The sequence below is a fragment of the Trichosurus vulpecula genome, chromosome 1, assembly GCF_011100635.1.
Source record: "Trichosurus vulpecula isolate mTriVul1 chromosome 1, mTriVul1.pri, whole genome shotgun sequence".
NCBI classification, from domain to species: Eukaryota; Metazoa; Chordata; class Mammalia; order Diprotodontia; family Phalangeridae; genus Trichosurus; species Trichosurus vulpecula.
The window spans coordinates 134489144-134514906 of NC_050573.1; the positions used below are offsets into that span (position 1 = coordinate 134489144).

Here is a 25763-nt window from a genome sequence, read left to right on the forward strand (position 1 = left end):
TTTACCATAATTTGTCATTAGCGTAACAGACTGTCTACTTTCAGTAAACTTTTATTTTCTGAGGATGTTTGAGGAAGATGGGTTGTGGTTGAATATCCTAGTTTTCAAGGAATCAGAATACAACAAAACACTCAACACTAAAACTCTGCTTAATATAATGTTATCTTTAATGACCCACCAGGCACATCCTGCCATGTTGTCTGGGGAGTTTTGCTATAAATATCAGGTAGCATTGTATGCTCTAGTGGATTTAGAATGGGCTAAATCTGTATTAATTCCATGTTGTATGTACATTTTAAAATAAATGCTTGTTGTCAACTTGTTTATTTGTCAGTGTTTCTTTTTTTTCTGGTCAATGAAGAGTATACAATTTGTAAAAGAAAATCCTGTTACTCTTTCTTGTTTCTTTAATTCCAGATAAGTGACTGAACAGTCAGCCTTGTTTCAATTTTCTCAGGCAATGAACTGTGAATATTTGCTTAGAAGACATGCCTCTCCTCTTAAGAGGCTACATCGCACAGTGGCTAAAGTGCTGTATTTAGAGCAAAAAAGACCTGGTGTACAGTGGGAGCCAGAGATTGGGAATGTGACCTATAACTCCATAGAGAATATAAACAGCAAAAGAAGCTCCAATCATCCCATCAGAGACCTTGCATGTGACCATGGACCATCCCTGGCACTACGCCGTCTTTGTTCAGTTTCTATGTGATACCTGGCCTGACCTGGCGTTAGGGAGGGAATCCATTTTACTTTGTTTTGCTGCCACACGGGACTGGCTTCTTCTGAGTAAGCTCCCCTAATTAACCCTAATAAAACCTATCATAACCAAGTTGGCATGGACCCTTCTTTCTTCAGTAGCTCATTATTCTCTAGGAGAATATACCTTTTATTATTATTATCAGGGCAGAACAGGATCTGCCCCTTTGCCTCTGAGTTCATATCCTAGCTCTGAAATTTATTAGTTGTGGGAACACAGGCAAGTTCTTTAACTTCACTGTCTCCCAATTTCCTTGTCTATAGAAAGGAGATAATGGTGCCTACCTTGCAAGGCTATCACGAAGACTGAGTAAGATGATATACTGTAATGGTGAGCAAAGTGGGACTTTTCACTATTTTTTCTTTTGGAGTGCTTCTAAGCACTAAGGTAATCAAGTGCCTTTGTTTGAGCCTTGGCTTTGCTTGAATCAAGAGTCTTTGATTGAATCGAGAGTCTTTGATGACTTGCCTAAGTCACAAGAAAGCCTAAGTCACATGAGTTTGAGTCACATGGCTGAGGAAACTGAGGCTAATTAGATTTCAGTGCCCCTCATCTGTAAAATGGGGATGATAATACTAGCACCTACCTCCTTGGGTTATTGTGAGGATCAAATGAGATTATTATTATTATTATTATTATATTCCATTATATGTGGAATGTTAGGCTATGTTATGATATAGAAGGAGCTAGGTAGCTCAGTGGATAGATCACTTATCCTGGAGTCATTTAGATCCAAATTCAAACTCAGCCTCAGACACTTTTAACTATCTGTGTGTCTCTGGGCAAGTCACTTAACCTCTCTATGACACAGATTCCTCATCTGTAAAATGGGTATAATAATAGCATCTGCCTCCCAGGATTGTTGTGAGGATGAAATGAAATAGTATCCATAAAGTGCTCTGCCAATCTTAAAGCACAATATAAATATTATTATTATTATTATTATTATTATATTAGAAATAGCAATACCTGTAAGTGAACCATCGATATCAATTAGTACAACTTCATGTTCCCACCGAAATCCAGCTTTGTTTGGTGCATTAAAGTACTGAATGTCCATAAATTTGGCACTCCAGCCTCCACATGCATCATTGCAAACTCCGAGAATGGATGTCACTCCCAAGGCAACACAGTTTGTACGGTCAAAGTTCATGAAATGTACAGAAGATACGGTTAATCCTTCATTAAATGGAAGAAGTAGACCCTTTGAAGTACAGTACGAAGGGCCCAGTCCTAGTTCATCAAGGTGACCAACTATCTTGGCATTTTTTATCAGCGCTCCATTGATTTCACCCCACCCTCCCACATAGGTAGCCAGAATTCTCTTGGTTTCTATCCCAGCATCATCATTATTGATTATCACAAAGTTATGGAACTGAAGGGCTCCGCCATTGACCCATTCAGCTCCTTTTTGACAATTCCAAGTAGTCAATGAATTAAACACTGCAGGCAAAGGAACAGTTGATGTACAAGATCCTGTTTGCATGGGGAAATACTCTTCAAAAATCCACAATCCAAACCAACCTTGTGAATGAACAGTATTGTTGAAGAATTCTCCTATGGGAACTCTCTTTTGGCAAATATTTGGGTCATAGGATGGTCCATCAGGGTGGTTGTTCATTCGGTACCAGAAGCCAAAGTGAGTGCCACCGGCAGCAACATTGTGTCTTATGGTATTATTTGGGTTGGTCACCCAAAACGCAGCTGGAGTGACATCATCATTTAGCAGACTAGTGCTTTGCTGTACAAATATTGCCAGGTTATATTGAAGGATATTGCCATGTTCAATCCCATCTTCTATGAAAAATGCTCCTCCTTTGATGTCATAAATGATGTTCCTCTCAACAAGAAGGTGATGTGTGTTGTGAATGGTAACTGCTCTATTATAGGTCTGGTGAATGGCACAGCCCCTTACGTAAGATCTGAATTTCAAATCTCCCAGCAGATGCCAGTGTATGGGATATCGGCCTAATCGGAAAGCCTGGCCAGCATGGAATATCTATTAGATACAAAAAACCACAGTTATGTGAGTCAGCATGGTATAGCAGTGGATAGGCTTACATCCTAGAGTTGTTGTGAGGATAAAATAACATTTTTTTATTTTAATTTAATTTTTATTTTCAGTTCCAAATTCTCCACTTCTCTCTTTCCCCACCTTCATTTATTGAGAAGACAAGAACTATGATTCCCATTATATGAATGAAATCACGTAAAATATATTTCTGCATGAGGTATGTTCATCCCTCAAAAAAAAAGAAAAAGAAAAAAGAAAAAATATCCCTCAATCTGCATTTTGAGTCCATCAATTCTTCATATGCAGGTGGATAGCATTTTCCATCACAAGTCTTTTGGAATTGTGGTGGATCATTATGTCGACCAGAGTTACTAAATCTTTCACAGTTGACTATCTTTACAATATTATTGTTACTGTGTAGACTGATCTCTTGATTCTGCTTACTTCACTTTGCATCAGTTCATTTAAATTTTCCTATGTTTTTCTGAAACCATCCACCTCATTGTTTTTTATAGTACAATAGTATTTCATCACAATTGTATGCCACAACTTGTTTGGCAATTCCCCAATTGATGGTCATTCCCTCAATTTCTAATTTACTATGACAAAAAGAGCTGCTAAAATATTTTTGCACATATGGGACCATTTACTTTTTCTTTGATTTACTTGGGGTATAGACCTAATAGCTGGGTCATCAGTTTATAGTCCTTTGGGCATAGTTCCAAATTGTTCTCCAGAATGGTGGAACTAGTAGTTCACAGGTGCAATAACGGTGCATTAGTGTACCTATTTTCTCACATCCCCTCCAGTGTTTGCCATTTTCCTTTTCTGTCATCTTAGCCAATCTGATATGTATGAAGTGGTCCCCCAAAGTTGTTTTAATTTGCATTTCTCTAAATTATTAGAGATTTAGAGCATTTTTTTCCATATGGCTACTGAAAGTATTGATTTCTTCCTCTGAAAACTGCTTATTCATCTACTTTGACCATTTATCAATTAGTGAATAGCTTTTCTTTTTAAAATTTTGGCTGTTCTGATATATATATGTGTGTGTGTGTGTGTGTGTGTGTGTGTGTGTGTGTGTGTGTGTGTATTTGAGAAAAGAGATCTTTAGCAGAGAAAAATGTTCTAAAATCCTCCCCTCCTCACCCATTTCCCTGTTTTCCTTCTAATCTTAGCTGCTTTGGTGTGTTTGTACAAAAAAGTTTATGTAATTAATTATCTCTTTTACCCCGCCCCCCCCATGAACCTCTATATCTTGTTTGAACATGAATTCTTCCCTTATCCATAAATCTATTTCTTCCAAACTCCCTCAACTAAAAAACCAAAATAGAAATTCTGAAAATAAAAGGAGATACTTTATCCTCTGGTTCCAAGACATCTGGGAAATTTTCCTTTTTAACTTTTTGAAATATGAAGTCTAAGCTTTTTTTTATTATGGCTATAAGGCAGCCCAATAATTCTTAAATTATTTCTCATCAATCTTTTTTCTAATGAGATATTTTTCTTATGAGATATTTCAATATATTTTCTACATAAATAAAAGATATTCTATTTTTTAAAATCTCTTTTGACTTTATTTTATTGTTTCTTGATGACTCATGGAGTCTTTAGTTTCCACTTGTCTAATTCTAATTTTTGCCCCTTTTACCAAGCTGTTAATTCTCTTTTTGTAATTTTCTTGTGTTGCTATCATTTCTTTCCCCAAATTTCCTCTACTGTCCTGACTTTTAAATTTTTTTGCTCTTTTTTTATCTATTTCTTTAGCTCTTTCTGGAAATTCTTGTTAAGCTTGTTTCCAATCTGCATTTTTCTATGAGGCTTTGCTTGTAGATTGTTTTACATCATTATCCTTTGAGTTTGTGTCTTGCATTTCCATCATCACAGTAGCATTTTATGGCCAGGTTCTTTTTTTGTTTGTTTAATCATTTTTATAGTCTATTTTTTGACTTTGGACTCTCTGTCAGAGTTTGACTTTACTCATCTCTGAGAGTGTGTGTATATGGGGTATGTCTGGCTTGATTTCATGACTTCTATGTCCTCTTATTTTCACATCTAGGTCTGATGGTCTGTAAGTTTTCAGTGCTTCCAGGATGGTGTGATTTGTAGAGAGGTCTGGTGACTGCCCTCCTCGTTTTTACTTTGTCCTTACACAGGAAAGCACCCAGCACCCTCATGGTTGCAACCACTGCTCTCTTGTGCCCTGGAACTGTGACCCAGAAATGGATGGGCAAAGCAGCTGACAAATGGTGCTTGACTCTGCTCCCCGTGATAACACTGAGGTCTTCCCAGAACCACTTACTAACCAGGTGTTCAGTCCCTTTACCATCTCTGTGCGTGGGGTATTCCTGGTACTGATATTGCTACCACCACTGCTTGAAGGCTCAAAGCTGATGCCACTTCTACCTCACTCCTAGTCAGCCCCCATCCCAGTATCTGTAGACCATTCTTTCTTTTTTCCTCTGCTGTATAGGATTGGAAAAAAGTAACTCACTGTTACTTTTTGTTGGCCATCCTATTCAGAATTCAGTTTGACACACTTAAAAAGTTCTTTAGAGGAGTATGTTAGGAACACTAAGAAAAAAAATGTTCACTTCATTCTGCCATCTTGGCTCTGCCCCTGAGATAATATTTGTAAAGCATTTTACCAACCTTAAAACACTATATAAATCCTAGCTATTAATTATTATTAAACTAGCTACACATTCATTTGCAACATGAGAAGAATGTGAATCTATTTAAAATTCACTGCTTACCTCCACATATTCTATTCTTCCTGTGATTAGATCTGCACTAGGTCCAGGAGCATGAAACATAATACAGGCTCCAAACTGGTCACTTCCTATTTCTTCACCAAATTTCCCTTGCAGACATGTCTGGGTGGCAAATTCCCCTTAAAAAGATGTTAATGGATAATCTAAGCAGTAATTACATAGTAAGCATATTGATAAAGGGATTTTGATTCATTCCATCAGGGTTTTTCCATGAGTAATTTAGGTGAAAGAGCCCAGTCCATTGTACAGCACTTTTCAAAGCAATCCTATCCATCATCTTCTTTCATCCTCGCTTTCTTTGAGGTAGATAGGGCAGCCATTATTAACTGCATTTTACAAAAAAGGAAGCTGTGGCTATGAGACGGGAGGTGGCTTGCCCAAGTCATACGACTAGTTAGCAACTAAGCAAACCAGAACTCTGTTCTCTCCTGAGTTAATTTCAATTATGCCACCGTGGTTCTAGACAGAGAAAGGGACTTTGCAGAGTCTAAACAGGGTAAGGTCTTTGTTTTGTTTTTGTATCCCCATCATCACATTTATATCCACATTGTAGGCATTTACTAAATGCTGTAATAAAGAGTGAATTGAATTTATCTAAGCCCTTTTTCTATATAGTGCAAAGAATTTTGTTATTAGTTGTTTAGTGGAATTCACTGTATTAAAATCATGCTTGAGTGAAATATTAGGGAGATATGTAAAATATATTAGGCTGCATTCTATAATTGTATATATACCAATCCTCTAGTAGAGCTATTTTTACAGATGACATCCCTGAAGACAGGAATTATGTAGTATTTTGAGGATAAAATAAAAGGCCAAATGAGTGAAAGACGGACAGTCAGTCTTTTGTCAGCTTTTGAAGTACTCAACTGATTATGGTCGTGTAGATTTGTAAATTGAAACTAAATTATATAGAACACTAGTTTCTAGTAAAAGAAAAATTCAAAAACTGCAAAATAGTCTATAAATGTAGCAAAAGTTAAGGACCATATGATTTTCTATCAAAAGGATAAATAGTTTCTTTTGCTACAGAAACTATTGATTTTCTGAAGGCTTTGTCTCAAGGGTATTTAGTTTTTTGTGCAGCCTTCAAACTAACACATTTTTCCATTTTCATTATTAAAAATATACTACTGAAATGCTTTACTTTTAAGAACCTTAACTGTACTTCTAAATTTCAGCATACAATAATATGGTGAACAAGAACTTTGACTTACATTTTAAAATTAAATTCATACATCTTCAAATAATCCAAGAACATTCTGAGAAAGGGTAGCATGAGTAAACTAGTTACACTAACACAGTGAAAATACCTGTATCAAATCCATCAGGACATGCTGGTATTTTATCATTCCACACTACATTATTGGAGCCTCTCACTAGGATATTTCTTGTAAGAACACCAACTTCTGCTCTTGCTTCAAACAATGCTCCATCAGGAAGTCTGATGGTCTTTCCTAAATGTGTATATTTCAAGGGATTGGTTAGCTTTACAGATGTGCCATCCTCAGAAATGGATGCAATTGTCTTCTTTTCATTCTCTCTTTGACTGTGTCTGTGAAACAAACACAAAATAAAACCACAAGATTACTATGAAAAGCATGAGCATATCATACGTTTATTAGTTTTATGTTAAACTTAGTATCTGTGAGGAGATTGTGAGTGAGGAGATGAGAAGGAATATAAGTGCTCAAAGAATCATGGGTCAGGCTGCCTATTACTCAACTAGCATGCAAGAGTGTGGCTCTCCAGCCCTACAGTTCCATGGATACACAAATAAACAGCGGCTTAGGCATTTAGCGGTATTGTATCCTGATTGAGAGCTCAGATCTCAGGGTCTCTGCCAATTATATTGAAACATAGTTCTCAAAATATTAAAAGTTCCAAGTTCACAGACTCCCTGAAACCTATTGTTGGAATCCATGGGGTCCCAGGTTCAGAGATTCTGGGTCTCCCAGTTTGAGACCCTGCTTTAAAGCCTACTCTAGAAAGCTTTTCCTGATTTTTCCCGACCCCCAAATAATGTCCTGTCCTCCCTTTCTCTCCTAAAATATTTGACTTTTACTTCTTTTGGAAACTCGTATGTTATTTTGAAATATAGTTATTTATGTATGTCATATACCACTAGTAGCATATTTTGTTTAAATTTCTCATCTCCCTAAGCACCTAGCCTGGTGTTTTGACATTATGGGTTCTTAATAAGTATTTGCTGAATTGAATTGAATATAAAGTTCTAGGATATAGGAACTGTATTTTCCTATGCTTTATATAATAACCAAGCATATTCTCTTAGTGTTTGCTACACAGAAACTGAGAAGGAAATGGCTGAAGGGGATGAAATGGAAAGAGAGAATTCAGTATATGCTTAGACCAGAATCTAAACTGCACAATTCTCAATGATTTCTCATTGAAAGACATTTCTATAAAATAGACTTTAAAATATTCTACTGAGACATTCTTGCTAATGTGACGCTTTTGCTAATACACTATTAAAGTTTTTTTTTTCAGATGTCAGAACATAAGCACTTGGAAGTTAAGTATATACTTAACTCTCTTTAGCATCTGCAAGTCTATTTTTAACTTGTAAAATGGCAAAGTGACAAAAAATGCCAGCTTGAGTCTTAATTTCCTTTTTAAAAAAAACCCTGAAATTAAATATGTGTCACAGCCTTACCATTATTGAGTGGTTTTCTGTCATGAATTACCATTTATTCCTTGATAAATGTAGGCATTTCTAATCTTGCTGTTGCCTGTCATTTGAGCCATAAAATGAAATTAATTATTTTCTTTAAAAACTTAGTATAGTGATATTGTTAGGCTGGTGATCTTCTTTATTTTATTTCCTGTTTGCTAAACTATATTGTTAGAGAGAAGGAAGAATTGGAGGCAATTTCAGTAAAAAAATCCATGTATTTAAAAGGTCCCGTGGATGTCAACTCCTATGCTTGTGGCTTTTTCCCCCAATCATTACAAACACCTGGAATCAGGAGGGGACAGTGCCACAAAGGGCAAGATATAGTCACTAAGCATATGTCCTCTGTTTCTTTAGTGATCTCTAATTGAGAAACTTGGTTAGAGTTTGGCAAGTGCCACTTCATTTGCTTGAACTATTACATTAAGTGAAAATCACCCGCTGTGTTCCATCTTGGTTTTTAGAGCTTTCTCTTGCTGTACCTGTGTCCAGTAGTTGCAATCACAATTTCATCTCCCACGTTCCATGTTACAGCTTCCTGTAAAACCAGAGTGCTCTCCCCTGCTTCTGCAGTCTGAGCCAACCGAGTCCAGGTCACGGGAATAGGCAGACCTAGAGTAATACAAATTCCAAACAAACATACAAATCCCAAATTTGTATATATTTTCTTGGGCATTCATAGCTTTATAAGCAAAGTACTAAGGTTGGATTTTACACTGAATCATATATATGTATATGTAAGTATACATATATATGTACATATATAGAGATATAAATATGGATATGTCACACCTTTCCTTGGATTATGGGCAAATTTGTAGTAAGTTTTTACCTCAGCATTTTGTTCTTCGTATTTTTAAAAAAATATATAAGTATAGTGCCTTCTGTATTGTTATACAACTATTATCATAGGGAGGGCCCTTAGAGACCATTTTATCTGATTCCTTTCCTGTACAGATGAGGAAACTGAGGCCCAGAGAGGTTAAGTGATTTTTCTAAGATCACATAGGTTAATAAAAAAAAGGATTTAAATCCGGGAATCAAATTGTAAATCAAGTAACTCATTCAGTGTGTCAGGGGGAAGTGTATTGGATTTCAAGCCAAAAGACTCAGAACCTCTGTCTGCCACTTACTATTGGTGTGACATTGGACAAATTGCTTCACCTCTCTGGGCCTCAGCTTACAGACCTTTAAAAAGAGGGGATTAGATAAACTACATGATTACTAAAGTATTTTTAAACTTAAATTTATAGTTATAGACCTATAATTATTGGCAGCTAGGTGGCATAGTGAATTGAATGCTGGAGCTACAGTCAGAAAGACTTGAGTTAAAATCCTGTCTCAAACATTTACTAGCTGTGTGACCCTGGGCAAGTCATTTAACCTCTGTCTGCCTCAGGTTTCTCATCTGTAAAATAGGGATAATAACAGCTCCTACCTCTCAAGGTTGTTATGAGACTCAAATGAGATAATATTTATAAAGCACTTTGTAAGCCTTAAAGTGCTATATAAATGCTAGATATTATTCTAATAAAGGAACCTTTTCAAAGAACCCCAGAACAGTCATCTCCTCATGGAATATAACATATCTCTTTTATAGAATAACAATCCAAATATGGCATGATCTTACAAATAGAATGACAATTAGTTTTTATACTGATAGCAATTAAACTGATAATAATTGATTGTAGATGGAAAATGGAATGTGTCTGTTTCTCTTGTAAGAGACTGCATTCATACAAATAAATCCAGTATCCTGTCTGATGTTTAGAAGCACAATATGTAAACCCATGTGTAAAAATTCAGGCTTATAAAAGAGAGAAATGAATGGGTGCTTATTGGTATTATAGAGTTATTCATTTTATAATACTCTTTGGAATTAATTTACATAGTGAGTCCTTTTGGAGCTTTTAAAATGATTATATTTGCAAAAATTCTACTTACACACAACTTTTTAAAATATTTTTGGATTCTGAATAAAAAGGCTTGTGATCTGGCTGCAAGTTCATAATGTGCTCATATGTGACCCTGGGAAAATAGTTTCCTCTCTCTAGGTTTCATCTATAAACTGAAACATTTGGACTAGGTAATCTCTAAGGTACCTCCCAATTTGAAAATCCTACAATTACCTACATTTAGTATGTGGGTAGCTATGCCAGAATATTTAAAACCACAACTCAATAATAACCTATTTTCAGATGAATGACCATTCTCTGTTTCTAGATTTTGCAGAATCCCTAAATGCCATATAAACACCTAAAGAATTCCATTCAATAAGTAGTTCTACTTGTAACTGATGGATGGAGAACTTAGTCATCAAATGGCCAAACCAGTAGAATGATGCAACAGTCTTGCCTCCAACCTCTAACACTACACTTCTATAATCAAGTCCCTTAAATATTGGCTGAAATACCATGAAGATCAAGTATCCCCTCTCGTACAGCCAAAGTTTTTGCTCCATAGACTGGGAGCTCAGGAGAACGTAGGTGTCCGTGTAGTGTAATAACTGCTTTGTGTTGGAAGGGAGATGCTTCAGTTCCAATCTAAATGAGATAAAATCATATAATAAAAATGAAATATTTTCATTTCTGTCATCTGAAGCCATGCATTCCTTGGTTTTTTTATTTCATGTGTACAGAGGGGAGCGATGGGTTCAGTCTCATATTGCCCTCTGATATATTCCACCCAAAAGATTACCCCAAAATGGAATGGCCTGTATCTCTCAGGAGAACCTATACTCTTAATTCTAGAGCTTGGAGAACCCATGGTCTTAATTCTAGAGCTTAATTTCTAGAGATTTTAATTCTAGAACTTCTAGAAGAAGCTGTTTGTTCTCTTGTTGATGATATCATAGAAGGTGTTTCAGATTGTTACTCTATATAACTTTTGAAGTACTTTTGAACTCTGTGATTCTCTGATTCTGTGATCAACTCAAGTTTCCATTTCACAAAATCTTTAGTTTTAGCTTTTGGCCATCTATTGCATGCCCCCCTCCTTTTTTTTGGAGGAGTAAATAGTTTGAATAATTCTTACAATTGAATTTTACTACTGATCAGTGTTCAACTTGACATCACTTTGCTGTTTTTCTATTAAAAGACTTAGTATATTCATAGAGAATATTCCCAATTTCTCATCCCCCTCACACTCCATGAATGAAAGTGATATTACAGATCATACTAACTTTGGAGGAACTATGGCTCTTTCTAAGAATATACCATACTTAAGGAAAGAGTCGAAAGGCAGAGGTGAACCAACAAATGTATGAAGTCCTCGTACATACCTGGAGAATGCCTCCATCTGTAATCAAAATGTTTTCTGCCTGAAGCTCAATGTCTGCCTCATCAAATATTAGACTTCCTCCTATGAATCAAGCCATTTTGAAATTCATTACAATCAAAAGTACAACTAAAAGTTAGAAATGAAAATGAGCAGTTTATAGCATTTAAAGAATGTGTAAATTAACTCAGAGCTTTTAGTACAGTAAACTTTAACTTTTCTTCTCACCTCATGCATTGCTTGGGCTATGAATGGAATTGTAGCTTTTAAGTCTTTAGCAGAAAAATATTATTGGTGGTTAGAAAGCCATCAGGCCCACACACCAAAACTTAGGGTAGAGTTCTCCTCTATTTCCTTTTATTTTACAAACAATAATATAAAACAGTTATACAAATTATTATAATACCATAAACTCAGGACTTTAAAAAATCAATGTGGGCCTAAAAACTGACAGTGGAAAAAAAAACTTCCATGAGGAATGAAACTCTTATCCACATATTTAGTATTGTCCTTTAGTCTGCTAATTTTCGCTGACATCTACTAAATACATATTAGCATCATTAATAAACATTTTTTGTGGAATAACATTTTTCCACCTATTGGCCAGATTAAAATGAAGGTACCATTTTTCTGAATAACAAAAATTATATTAAGATTCTTTTTACCTTAAAGTCAGATTTTGGGCAATCACTCCCCAGGAAGAGTACAACCATAGCCCCAGAAAGGCATTTTTTAAAAAAGTATCTGAGTAGTGGAAACAGCAGGTACAAAGTCTATGTACTAAAGCATAAGCAGTTTACTTTATAAGATGAATTCACTGATCTTCAATATAGAAGGAAGGAAACAAGATTTTATTAAGTGACAAGTACTGTTGTAAGTGCTTTACATATATTATCTCATTTGATCCTTACAACAACCATGAGAAATAGGTGCTATTATTATCTACATTTTACAGATAAGAAAACTGACATAGTCAGCAGTTAAATGACTTGCCCAGGGTCACATAGCTAGTAAGTATCTAGCTAGTATCACATAGCTAGTAAGTATCAAAATAGATTTGAATTGAGGTCTTCCAGACTCCAGGCTCAGTATTCTATATTCAGAACCACCTAGACAGCTGTGGTACCTACTGATTTTACATGCAATCCTAACAAGCTTGATTATCAGCAGATTCGAAGGAACAAATTTTAAGAGGTTGAAGTAGAAATAAAGGAGCATGGTTAGAAGCAGGTACAATGATAGCAGCAATAAGGCACAGTCTGACACTGAAAGAAATGACAGGTGGTCATTTGGTTTAAGAACAAACAATCCTATAGGTCCTTACGATTCTCTGCAGTGTCCATAATGACCCCGAGTCATCAAAAGATGCTAAACTATTTTCACAGACACAGAAACAACCACATGCATAGGAGAGGGAGAGAGGGAGAAGGAGAGGGAGAGATAGAGAGAGACAGAGAGAGACAGAGACAGAGAGAGAGAAGAGAAACAGAGAGGAGAGAGTGGGGAGAAGAGACAGAGGCAGAGAAATAGAGAGAAGAGAGAGACAGAGAGAGAGACAGAGACAGAGAGATAGAGACAGAGAGAGAAGAGAGATATGAGAGACAGAGGTGAGAGAGAGAGAGAGAGAGAGAGAGAGAGAGAGAGAGAGAGAGGAGAGAGAGAAGGAGGGAGGGAGAGAGAGGGGGGGAGAGAGAGAGAGGGAGGGTGTGGAGAGAGGGGGGATAGAGAGAGAGAGAGAGAGCGAGAGAGAGAGAGAGAGAGAGAGAGAGAGAGAGAGAGAGAGAGAGAATAAATTTTAGAAGTTAGAAGTTTACCTTGAATAAGCAGCATTTTAAGAACAGGGGTACTTTGATCCAACAAAATTACTTGTCCTTTTGTAATTACAACAAGTGACCCTTCCTCTGGGGGAGATTGGCCTCCCCATGAAAAATTGGAGGACCAAACATCAATATAGAGGAAATCAGCATTATCCTGTAATAGAAAATGATTGTGTTAAAATTACAAGACCTTAAGCATTACTGAAATTTATAGAATGTCTTGGCATCATTACTTTGTTTTAGACAAACTAACAAAAATATTTAACAACTTCCATTTTTGCAACATTTTATAGTTTAATGTACTTTCAGATTTGATTTCATTATGACTTTGAGAAGTAGGTATAGTAAGTGCTAATATCTTCATATTAATAGATGAGGAAATGAAGATTTAGAGGGTTCAAGTGACCTGCCTATGACAATGCATCTAATAAGGAAGGAGCCAGCATTCAAACCCAGGTCTTCTGACTACACGTAGGGCACACTTTCTACTATATCATGTTTCCTATAAAAAAACATGCTTACATACACCTATATTGCAGTCATTTCTCAATTATCTATATTAGAAGTCATTGAGCACGTAATTCGTAACCATTTGCCCCTCCTCCCCTAAGACTAAAGTGTGCTAGGCTTAGTTACTACGGTCACTATGCCCGACAGTACTTTTACCAGTTTGGCAATGCCATTGCTTCCGATGCTGACATAAACTTTAACCCACTGGGAAGGAGAATGGGCATTCGTAATACAGATAATGTGTGTCTCATTGGTAGATTCCACATCACATACAGCTTGTTCAATTGTAATATGGACATCCTCCATATTTGAACTACAAAGAAGAAAAACAAACATACCAAGACATTTGTGTTTGCTCACCCTAGGCTTTCTTGCCACAGTTTCAAACTCTGTTGTTTATATGTTTAAGATACTAAGCTAGTTTCTTATCTTTTGATCCATATGACTTCATTTTTTCTCATGAGTTACTTTGAAATCTTAGAACTATGAGCTGTCAGTCAAAAAGCTGCCAGATTATATTTTTATGTAAATGCATGAAATAAATGTCCAGAAGAAGGTAACTAAAATGATGAAAAGGCCAAGAAATAAGACTATCTAGCCTCATTATTGTTCCTTCTTTTCCCCTGGTAGCTTGCCTCATTACTCGTTAGCACAGAAGGAGAATACAGAAAATAAATGGACCAAAACTACAAATTAGTAAATTGAACTACTTTCATTTTTAACAGTCTGGTTAAAGGATTTAATTGGAGAGACATCTGGGACTATTTGCTAAAGTGAATTTTATGGATTATCTGTGGATTCCAGTTATCCTTGCTATTTATGTTCTCTTTGAGCATGAATAAATAAATAAGAGTTTGGCATATGAAGAAAGGACGATTTTTATTTGACCTAAAGAAGGGAGTTAAGGGTGGGAACAATAGTTATTTTCCAGTGTTTTGAGGGATTTTGAGTTGACTGGTGACCTATTCTGATTCACATAATGAAAAAAGAGAAAGTCAATTTAAATTCAGATGTCTTAGGAAGAATTTCCTAAGTATAAAAGATCACTAAGGGATACTACTTAATGCCTTTCTCTGGAGATTTGTAAGAAGTGAAATCCTGTTTGGCATTAGGTTAGTGATTTTTTCAAGTTTTCTTTTTGTTGTATAATTTTAAAAGATAACATTTCTGAATAGTCTCACTAGGAAATAAGTGCAGAATTTTTTTCATCAATATATTCAAGCTAGTACTACCCTGAAATAAGAAAAAAATGTATGTTTGAGAAAGAGGGAGGAAGGAAAGATTTCCATAGGTATCAAAAGCTATGAAAAGTAATACCTGAATCCTGATCCTTTGATTGTGAGTCTTGTACCTCCTTCTGTACCTCCTCTTCTTGGTGCTATTTCAGTGATGACTGGAGTTAAAGAGGCCATATATGTAAAGGTTGTGTTTGATTGAAAGGAGTACGCCCCATTAGCAACTCTCACTTCACAGTCTTCCTGAACTCCACTGCCTGTGGGAATAAGATCACAATGAAAAAAGTTTACTACTTCACTTTTTTAATACCAATCCCATATATTTCCACATTTAAAGTATATATGTCATTAAAAGTTGAAGCAGGCCCTTGGTTGTAATTCTTGACTATATTACTTAGTTTTATGAGTCACTGATGCTGAAGGAAGAGGATGCTTATAGATTATTTTGTCTACCACTGGTGGTATGTGTTTTTTAAAGGACACATTGGTTTTTCCTACTAAGAATCAAATCCATAAACATTTTGAGAAGCCCTAATGTCCACCATATCAGAAACTGAAACTATCCAGAGGTTGAAATGTTCAGACCTAATGATCAAGAACAGATGGGGCATTGGGTATATATGTATGGAGGGTGGAACGGGAGGGTGGTAGAAGAAGAGCTATAAAATTCAATGGATATGAAAACTTAGGGAAGATACAGTCTTTAAGAATATTGGTCTTCTCACTAATGATGTCAGATAAGTGATTTGTTATTGTAGATGAAGTGAAAACTGGTATGGAAGTAGTAATGAGGAGTTCTCCATTTTGAGTGCTAGGATATGGATAATTTATGGCATTTTATTAAAACTAAATAATAGCATTTTATTATAACTAACCATAACTGAGCCACAGAATATGGTTTTTGAAAGATACATGAACCAAGAAAACATTGTCTGGGGAGGAAACTGAAGAAAGAGGGAGAGGGAGAAAGGAAGGAAGGGAGAAAGAGGGAAAGAAAGAGAATTATAAAAATTTTTCAAATAAATTATTACCAAGCTAAATGATCCCAAGATAGAATCTCATAATGGGACAAATTGTGTCTCATTTTTCATGGCACCAGTATCTTAAATCATCACTTACCATTATTAAATGGAACTTTACAAAATAAGGTGTCATAATCAGAGTGAAGTCTATCTACTTCACATTCAGTGTTGCATACTGACACCATTGAGCTTTGTGGATTAAATCCAGAACCAATTACTGTCATCATTAGCCCACCACCAAAGCTCCCTGGGCATGGAGATAAAAAAGAGAAAAAGTAATATAGTTAGGCAAAATCTACCAACAAAAGTATCCTTAATTAATATGACTTGTAGCCTTAAAATGCCTTCTAATCATGAAAAACAAGTTTAATCATCTGAAATCTTATAAACAGTATAGTCACTTAATAGAATTTATTTATATAACAGTAATTAAATATTCCCACTATATCCCTAGAGAAGAGAAAAGAGAAAAAAATTAAATGATTTCATCTTTTTTTAGAAAAAGCCTTTGATAATTTGATTATATAAAAAGTCAAACACCATGCTAAATTACTCTTCTAATTTAAATACCTGCTGCTTGTAATTAATATTGTAAAACTCATCTAACAAAAATTTTCAATAGAAAAAATATTTACCTTAAACAGAAAAGAGTATCACATTAATGGGACTTGATAACCTGACACTTGGTAGCCCCTCCAACACACACACACACACACACACACACACACACACACACACACACTGTGTAAGTGTGCTTTTTAATTTGTTTTCTATAAAGGGTCTGAACACTTTAAGGATAGCATTTTGGTTCATATGTCATATGATATGGTAAGTATTGTCATCATTCAATTAGTATTTTTTGGTTATTTGAGAGAATTCTGATATACTCACTTATTTGTAGCATTGTACAAATATCCTTCAGCATTTTATGGAAACTAAAAAATGAATGCAGGTGATAAAGTTTGCAAAATATGTATGCTATAATCACATATTTTTATTGAATAGACTTGTAAAAATGACCTTTTTTATTTCTATACCATTAGCTACCTTGTCTTGGAAAAAGATTCCGAATTGTGAGAGAATACTCAAAAGCAATCCTGGAAACTGCATAGCCTCTTGTGAGATGTCTCAGCATAACAGGGAAAATTCCACCAGCATGGTCCCCAACTCTGCATCGCAATACACTGTCACTGACCATTGTGATGTTACATTGAGCATCGTCAATTGTTACTACAACCTCTGAGACATCAAAACCAAAAGAAGATCCAGTGATTTCTATTTCAGTGCCAGGTGATCCTTAAAAAAAATCCACAAAACAGTGTCTGTATTACTTATATGCACTTAATCACTTACATAACCAAAATAGTTAAAAATATCATTAATTTCAGTAAAAATACAATGTGTACCAACACATTCTATATGGTTTACTATGGACTTCTAGGAGCAAATTATCTGCAATTCATTTAACAATCAGGGCTCCTCCTCTAATTGTTCCACCAGGTCCTAGGTCACTGACTTGGATTTATTGGGATAGTCAAAAGTAATGGGGAGGTTCAAGATTAGGCTCAAAGGGAACCTGGATATTTGAGATCATAAGCATGCAAATGTTCATAAGATAAATGATCATTCATTTGATCAAATAATCATTCACAATTCATAAGATAAATGATCTGGAATCATCTTATGTATTAGTAGCTCTCTACTTAAGAGTGATTAAATTAATGAATCTTTATCTTTAATTGTATCAAAAATATAACTCAAATATGCATTATAAATGCACAAATTCACTTGCCATTAGAAGCCCTCCATAACTGTGGTACAGTGGAAAGAGCATCTGTCTCTGGAGTGAGAGAATATGGGTTCAGATCCTACCCCTAGTGCCTACCACCTGTGTGAACTTGGGCTATTCACTTAACCTCCTGGGCCTTTGTTTTCTCATTTGTGAATTGAAGTGCTTGGATATGTATGCATTCATGTAGGCATGTGCACACGTATACATACATTAAATATGAAGATACATATAAGCATACATATATACATACATGCATACATGTGCAAATGTAATATATACATATATGAAGTTGTAAGGGATTTTTTGCAGGAAAAATCAGATATTTATTTATTGCAGAGATCAAGGTGGTAGATAAGATATTTTACTCTAAAGATGTAAGTACTAAAAACTTAAATTGAAATCAGGTCTTTAGACTGACTACACTTTCTTTCACTTGAATTGTTAGAACTATTCTGATCATATTCATCCATTTTCATGATATTTAGATTAATGATGGGACAACTATAAAGGCATCCTAGAATAGTGAAGACAAACAGAACAAGTTTACACCCACTTGTCCATTAAAATCCTTTAAATACCTGAAAACACTTGTCATGTCTCCCTCTATCTTCTCTTCTCCAGTCTAAATATTCCTAGCTCTTTTAACTGATTGTCATAGGTCACAAGGTCTTTCATCATCCTGTTTGCTCATCTCTAGGCACCCTTCAACTAATCAATGTCCTTTCTAAAATGTGGCACCAAGGAGTAAATATGTTTTATGTATTCCATTCATAGCTTTATTCTCTGCCTCCACATCCACAAGCTTCTTTATCACATGAAAGTCCTAACTGAAGTTAATGGAAGTTTTTTTTTTTATAAATAGTTTTTGGGCCAATTTGAGTAGGTAGCCCTATGGTAGTCTTCTACTAGAGTTCAAAAATTCTATTTCACCAGTAAAAGATGGGGAAGGCAAGATTAGACAGCTGTTTGATTGAAAAAAAAATGATCTGAGGGTTTTAGTGTACTATAAGGTTAATATGAGTCAACATTGTAATATAAGAACCACAAAAAGGGATCTTGAGTTGTATATAAAGGTATAGTTTCCAGGAATGATGAGACTGTATTCACATTATACTCTTCCCTTATCAAACCACACCTGGAATATTGTGTTCAGTTCTGAATACTATAGTTTAAGAAACGTATTGGTAAGTTGAAGAATGTCCCAAGAAGGACAATCAGAATGGTAAAGATCCTTGAATCCACACTACATGAGGATAGATAGAAGAACTGGGAATTTTTAGTCTGTACAAAAGAAGAGGCAGAAGAGACATGAAACCATTGAAGTATTAAAAATGTTATCATGTGGTGGGGACATTAAATCTGATCTGTTCAGCCCTAGCAGGCAAAATGAGGAGTAACAGACAGAAGATGCTGAGAGGAAAATTTAGGCATGATGTCAATTGCCCAGCATTTGGAACTGTCCAAAAATAGAATGGGCTGCCTTTCAAGGTAGTGGGTTTCTCCTCATTGGAAGAAGTCAAACAAAACTAGAGGACCACTTATTGGATATGTTATAGTAAGTATTCCTTTTTGGGAATGGGTTGGTCTAGCTGGAGGGTTAGGTCCATTCTGATTTCAAATTCTGTGATTCTGTGAATTATATCAAAAATATATTTTTCAAAAATTCCATGAAACACAAAGAAGCAATTCAGAAATTCCAGCTTGAGAATTCCAGCAATCACTGTTCAGTGGAACTATGTGTAAGAAAGTACTCACATCACCTTTTGCACAAAATAACTGTATTCTAGTCCATTATTATTGAATGGCATTGATTAGCTAGCACCAACACAGCAAAACTGCAAGTAAAAAAGTACCTCTGTCTGGGACAACACCTTCAAGAAGTGGAGTTTCATCCAGTGAGTATGTAAACGACAATGGTGGGGAGGCAAATGAGTTCATGAGGATCCTCACGTGGACAGTTGCAGCTGATCTGGCTGGAGTGTCACAGTGTATCTCGCTGGGGGTAATAGATACAATCTTACATAGATCATCCCCAATTATTACTGTTGTGTTGCCTGGAGAGAACCCATTTCCTGTAATAATCAAAGTAGTACCACCCTGAATACTTCCGGAAGTTGGCAATAAAGATGCTACTAGGGGGCTATGCACAGTAAAATTTCCAGCAGCCAGGCCTTTAGTCATCACTATAACTCTAAGGGGATAATAACCAGCTGGGATTGCATTCACAACCACAGCAATGCTTGTGTCATTAACATCTACTGCTCTGAACTGTCTGTCTCCAATATAAACAAGAACATCCTCCAGACATTCCCCAAATCCTTGTCCTTCTATCAGAAACTCTGTAGACACATTTTGCAATGTGTTTGGAAAGACTCCTGTTACAAAGGGTGTGATGTTGTCCAAGTAAGAAAAGTTACAGTTTCCTTGGCAGTGGGCAGGGATATCATGTATTTGAAGATCTATGTCCATACACTGTTCAGGAGCAGGGGATGTCTCACACTCAATCACGGTGTAATTTACTGACAAAATGGTGCATGGAAAACCTCCGATGACAGCTTTGATATGAGCAGAAGAAGCAGCAAATCCTGACCCTTTAATGATCACTCTTGTCATCCCATTGGTAGATCCAACATTTGGAGTCACTGTGTCAACATGGGGCAAAAGAACAAACCGTCTCTCTAATTCTTTGGTCAAGGTGTTTATGGCTGTACCCAGGTTGTGCACAATTAACGTGACAAGTTCCCCAACCCCAACAGCCATCGAGTTTTGAGGGTCAATATGACACATGATGACATTTTCAGAACTTTCTTCTATTACACAGGGATAGCCACCAATGGTAACCTGAAAGCATATTAATTGTGAAATGACATCAGCAACAGTTTGCATATATGGACAATTAAGTCTCTTGATGAATGATGAATTAAATTGGAAAAAATTTCTAATTATTTTCAAACACTTTAAATTCATGAAGTATAATTATTATACAATAGTAAAAATAATATTGCTGCTATTTATTATTTATATCAGCACTTTTAAAACTGTGACACAAAGTTACAAGGCTTAGAACCAAAAACTATTATATTATTACTTTGAAGACTTTACATTGTATGTACAGAAAGTAGTTCCTACCTTATTAGCATATCCAAGCTTGCTAAAGTGATGTCCAGTTATTGTTATCACTTCATTTACCGTGCCGAAGGATGGGCTAATGCTATTTATGGATGGTGAGTAACAGCTTGAAAGCTCAAAGAAAATTCCATTGGGATTTTTAACTCCAGTATTATTCTTGATATATGAGGGCTCCTCTGCTATACAATCTGCTGCTGAGATTCTCGTGCTTGATTCATTAGGTACTCCTTGGTACAAAAAAGAGTTACGTGTAAGTTACAGATGATTATTCTAAAGTAAGAAGTGTTGTCAGCCTGCATTAAATTGAGGACGGTAACAATGCCCTGGCAAATGTGAATAATCTATTTAATTAAAGGGCACCTAATACAACGATAGCAGTGGCATTTACATAACACTTTGAGGTTTGCAAAGCACTGCATTTGTTATCATTTTTAGTTCTCACAACAGCCCCATGAGGTAGGTGTTATTTTGATCCCCATTTTATATATGAAGAAATTGAAGGTGAAAGAAGTTAAAAAGTACCTAAAGTAGAATCTGAACTCAGGTCTTTCTGAATTCTAGTCCATGACTCTATCCACTGCATCATCTCAAAAAATATTGTCCCCATTTTATAGATGAAGAAACTGAGGTTAAGAGAAGTTGAGTCACACAGCTAATAAGTGGGTAAGGTGAGATTTGAACTCAGCTCTTCCTGATCCCGAAGTCCAGCACTTTATCTATATACTGGCTAGTTGCTTCACTTATCATTGGTTAAGCTACTTTTGTAAAATTAACAGAACAATTGGGGAAAACTTTTGAGTCAAAGGTTTTCACTAATGCATATGCACACTATAGAATTATTGTTTATAGCCTACTATACATGGTAAAAATTGGTCATGGTTCTATACCCTCAAAAGTATAATTTTGACTATGATGCGACAATCAAAAAAGGCTTTGAAAAATTAAGAAAAAAGTTGCTTGTACTAGACTCAGTACTAGGCAGAGGAAGGGACATGATTAATTTGATTTTTTAAAAAATACAAAAGCTATTATAAGAAGCATTTAAAATACAGGATGTCCCAAAAGTCTGAATGCAGTTTTAAGCTGTTAAAATTTAAAGTCCTAGATTTAGGGATCAGGAAGGCCTGAATTCAAATTCCACCTCACCCACTAATTAGTTGAGTGACCTAATCTCTTAGCTTTAGGATCTTGATCTATAAAAACTGAAAGCAGTTAAAGCTTAAAACTACACTAAGATTATTAAGATGCTCTGTGTGTGTGTGTGTGTATATGTGTGTGTGTGTATGTGTGTGTGTATATGTGTGTATATATGCATGTGTGTGTGTGTGTGTGTGTGTATGGATCTTCAAGGCAATTATTTTCTCCAATAATCTAATGGGAAATTTTAAGATATGTGACACAAATTATTTATTACGCAGTCATAGCTTTGGTTGCTTTACATTCTACTTGCGTCCTTTCTCATTAGTATTTTAAATGAGTCCCCACTGGAGAGGAAAAGCAGTAGGAGACACAGGCAATGAAAGAAAATTAGCCTAATTTAAAGTTTCAAAGTTTCATTCAGAGTCAGTTCTACTCACGGGAAAAACCTTAACAGCAGTAATACCAATAACTTAGATTCATGTAGGGCTTTACAGAAGTTTTAAATGTTTTCACATTATATTTCCTATTCTTCCTGATGGCATAAATAGACTATGACTCATCAGTCAGTCCATAGTCCATAGGCATTTATTCAATATCTTCTACATGCCAGGTACTGTGTTAATCACTAGGGACACAAAGCAAGGCAAAAGATAGCCTCTGCTCTTAAGGAGCCCATAGGGTAATGGAAGAGATGGGTTAGAGGGCACTCCACTTGATATCCTCACTTGATACATAAGAAAATTGAGATATTGAGAGTATCAGTGACTTGCTCAAGATTACAGGCCTAGTAAATGATGGAGCCATAACTAGAATGCTAGTCTTCTAACTTCTAATCCAAAGAGCTCCCAAATGATCTAGCAGTACTAGAATTTTCATCAAACATCAGAATAAACTATTTTATCTCCTCTTACCTTGAGCGTATGTTGCCTCAGTCCCACCAACGAACAGATGTAATGGAATGTATTTATTTTCAGCTGGCAAAACATTAATTACTCCTTGCAAAAATATAGACTGTGCTTCATTGATGAAGCCACTGCTATAATAATATATACCAGGTGAAGTAAATTGGTAAGAAAAAGAACCTGCCACATATATAAGAAGATATAGAAACAAAATTATAAAAAAAAATACTTGGATGTAACAGGGAAACTACACTGTAATACAGATTCAAATGCTAAAATCATAGGTCTCTTAATTATTCATCAAAATTTGCACAGTCTAAAAAGGGTATAGAAAGCAAATGACCTACTTCCTGCCAAAAAAAAGTTTATAGTAAAATTATGCCCCTATATAAACAAGTTCCATATTTTTAAAATAATAACTAGTATTTGTATAGCACTTCAAGTTTTATAAAGCATTTTAAAAATATTTCACTTTATTCTCATAACAGCCTCTTCATCCTGAGATTATTATCTTCATTTTACAGAAGAAAAAACTGAGGTAGACAGAGGTTAAGTGACTTGTGCAGGCTTGCACAGCTATTAAGTGCCTAAGGCAGGATTGGAAGTCCGACTCCAGGCCCAGTACTCTATCCACTGAGACATCTGGCTGCCACTTTTTTTTTTTAAAGCAGAAACCAAAACCAAAGTCATCCCAGAGTGTGTTTTAACTTGCAGAATTTTATTCATATATATATATATATATATATACGAAAGTAAAACAAAATTTAAAATGATTTTCCATGAATGAAAAACAAACTCTTAGATCCAAAGCTAAACTGAAAAAAAAATCTTTGGGTTCTAGCATCATAAAGCTGGAAGGATTTTTGAGATAAGAAAATGTATTTATTACTTCTAATCTTTAATCAAGGCCATATCCCAATCATCTGTATATTACCTGGGAAGTAAAAATGATGATAAATGTACTGAAATTTATTAGACTAAGATAATATACTCCTAATTAAGGGCTCACACCATATCTCTCCCCTCCCATCTCATTTAACCATCTTTGAATAACAGGATTATAGATTTAGCACTGCTGATTATTATTTCCCTCACAAACTTTCTTCTCTAATTTTCTCTATTGTTTATACTTTTCCTATCCAGAAATGCTGATGTCCATGTCTAGACGTTTGCTATTTCTGCAATCCCCAGTCTTATTATTTTTTTGACAATGTCCTACTTGAGTTCCATGATTGATCACATTCGTGTTCATGTTTCTTGTCAGCACATCTTTACTTTGCACTGTACTGATGCAGCTCTATAAATAAATAATTTATTTATATATGTGTATCTTGTCTCTCCAAATCTATTTTAAGCTTCTTAATGGCAGTGACAGTCAACAGTTTGTAGTTTTTTAAAAAGTTACCTTTGCATCTAGTATAGCACTCTGCAAATAGTAGGTGCTTAATTGATATTGGAGAAAGATAATTTGGCAACTGAAAGTTCAGCAAAATGGGCAAAATCAGCTAAGCAATTCCTCTCAAACTATCTTGTATTCGACTACTTTGTATTTCTTTGTCTTTATTCTCTTTATATGAATTATTCTGCATATATTTATATATGTATTTCTTGTCTTCCTTATTAGAACCTAAGAACCCCACGAGTACAGATTTTATTCTCTGCATTTGCCTCATTAGCCCTTAGCAGAGTGCCTGACACATGGTAAGTGCTAAATAAATGATTGTTGATTGATTAGTTACCAGTTCACATCTGGACTATTGCAATAGACTTCTGGTTAGTCTCTCAAGTCTTTCCCAATTGCATTCCATCCTCTATAAAGCCGCCAAAACGAGCTTCCCAAAAGACAAGGTGGCTGTATGAAGGCTCTTCCTCCCCTTCACCTCCTTCCCTACTCAACAAATTCCAGTGGCTCCCTATTATCTCCAGTATCAAATATAAATAAATCTGTTTGGCTTTTAAAGCTCTTCGCAGTCTAGTCCCTTCCTACCTTTCTAGTAGTCTTCTAAACACTTTACTTCTTACTGTATCTGCAATGCAGTGGCCTTGCTATTCCTTACAAACTATACTGTCTCTACCCATGCCATGCCTTTTTAATGGCTATCCCTCATACCTGGAATGCTTTCCCTCTTCCTCTCCACTTTCTGGCTTTCCTGGCTTCTTTCTGGACTCTGAATCTCACCTTTTTCTGCAAGAGGCCTTTCTCTGCCTGCCCTCACCTCATCTCACCCAGACTGCTAATGCCTTGCTTCTGAATTACTTACTCTTAGCTCTGTATATATCTTGTATCTATACAGTTTGCATGTTGTCTTCCATGTAATAATGTGAGCTCCTGGAAGGCAGGGTCTGTTTTTGCCATTCGTTCTCGATGGTGATGATGCTTGTATGTCAGACACTTGAGGAGGGGAATTAACTCTTTCTGAACACTTAAATTTTTCTTAGTAAAAGTTAATTTTTCATTTCCCTTCATACTTAGTAGTTTTAGTGGAAAAGGGGAGAAGATGGTTTCTCTGTGCTTGTCCTACTCTCCCAGGCATGGAAAATACAGCATGAGTTAGATCAGAGGTGGGGAACCTGTGGCCTTCTAGGTCGTTGGGTATAGCCTTTTGACTGAATCCAAGTTTTACAGAACAAATCCTTTTATTAAGGTGATTTCTTCTGTGAAGTTTGAATTCAAAGGGCCGTACCCGGGCCACATGTGTCCTA

General features: G+C 35.7%; 1 protein-coding gene across 1 annotated transcript in view; it reads right to left on the reverse strand.

The window, feature by feature from the left end:
* Positions 1-25763, reverse strand: part of PKHD1L1 (PKHD1 like 1) — a 190671-nt gene that overhangs the window by 77446 nt on the left and 87462 nt on the right. The window contains exons 36-49 of the mRNA XM_036765700.1: positions 23070-23240; positions 21019-21245; positions 19743-20730; positions 17145-17393; positions 16195-16344; positions 15158-15332; positions 13997-14153; positions 13328-13484; positions 11518-11597; positions 10651-10780; positions 8720-8849; positions 6859-7100; positions 5528-5664; positions 1727-2756 (exon numbers count right to left, since the gene is read on the reverse strand). Of these exons, the coding sequence (XP_036621595.1) occupies positions 1727-2756; positions 5528-5664; positions 6859-7100; positions 8720-8849; positions 10651-10780; positions 11518-11597; positions 13328-13484; positions 13997-14153; positions 15158-15332; positions 16195-16344; positions 17145-17393; positions 19743-20730; positions 21019-21245; positions 23070-23240 (4023 nt within the window). The remainder of the gene's footprint in view (positions 1-1726; positions 2757-5527; positions 5665-6858; positions 7101-8719; positions 8850-10650; positions 10781-11517; positions 11598-13327; positions 13485-13996; positions 14154-15157; positions 15333-16194; positions 16345-17144; positions 17394-19742; positions 20731-21018; positions 21246-23069; positions 23241-25763) is intronic.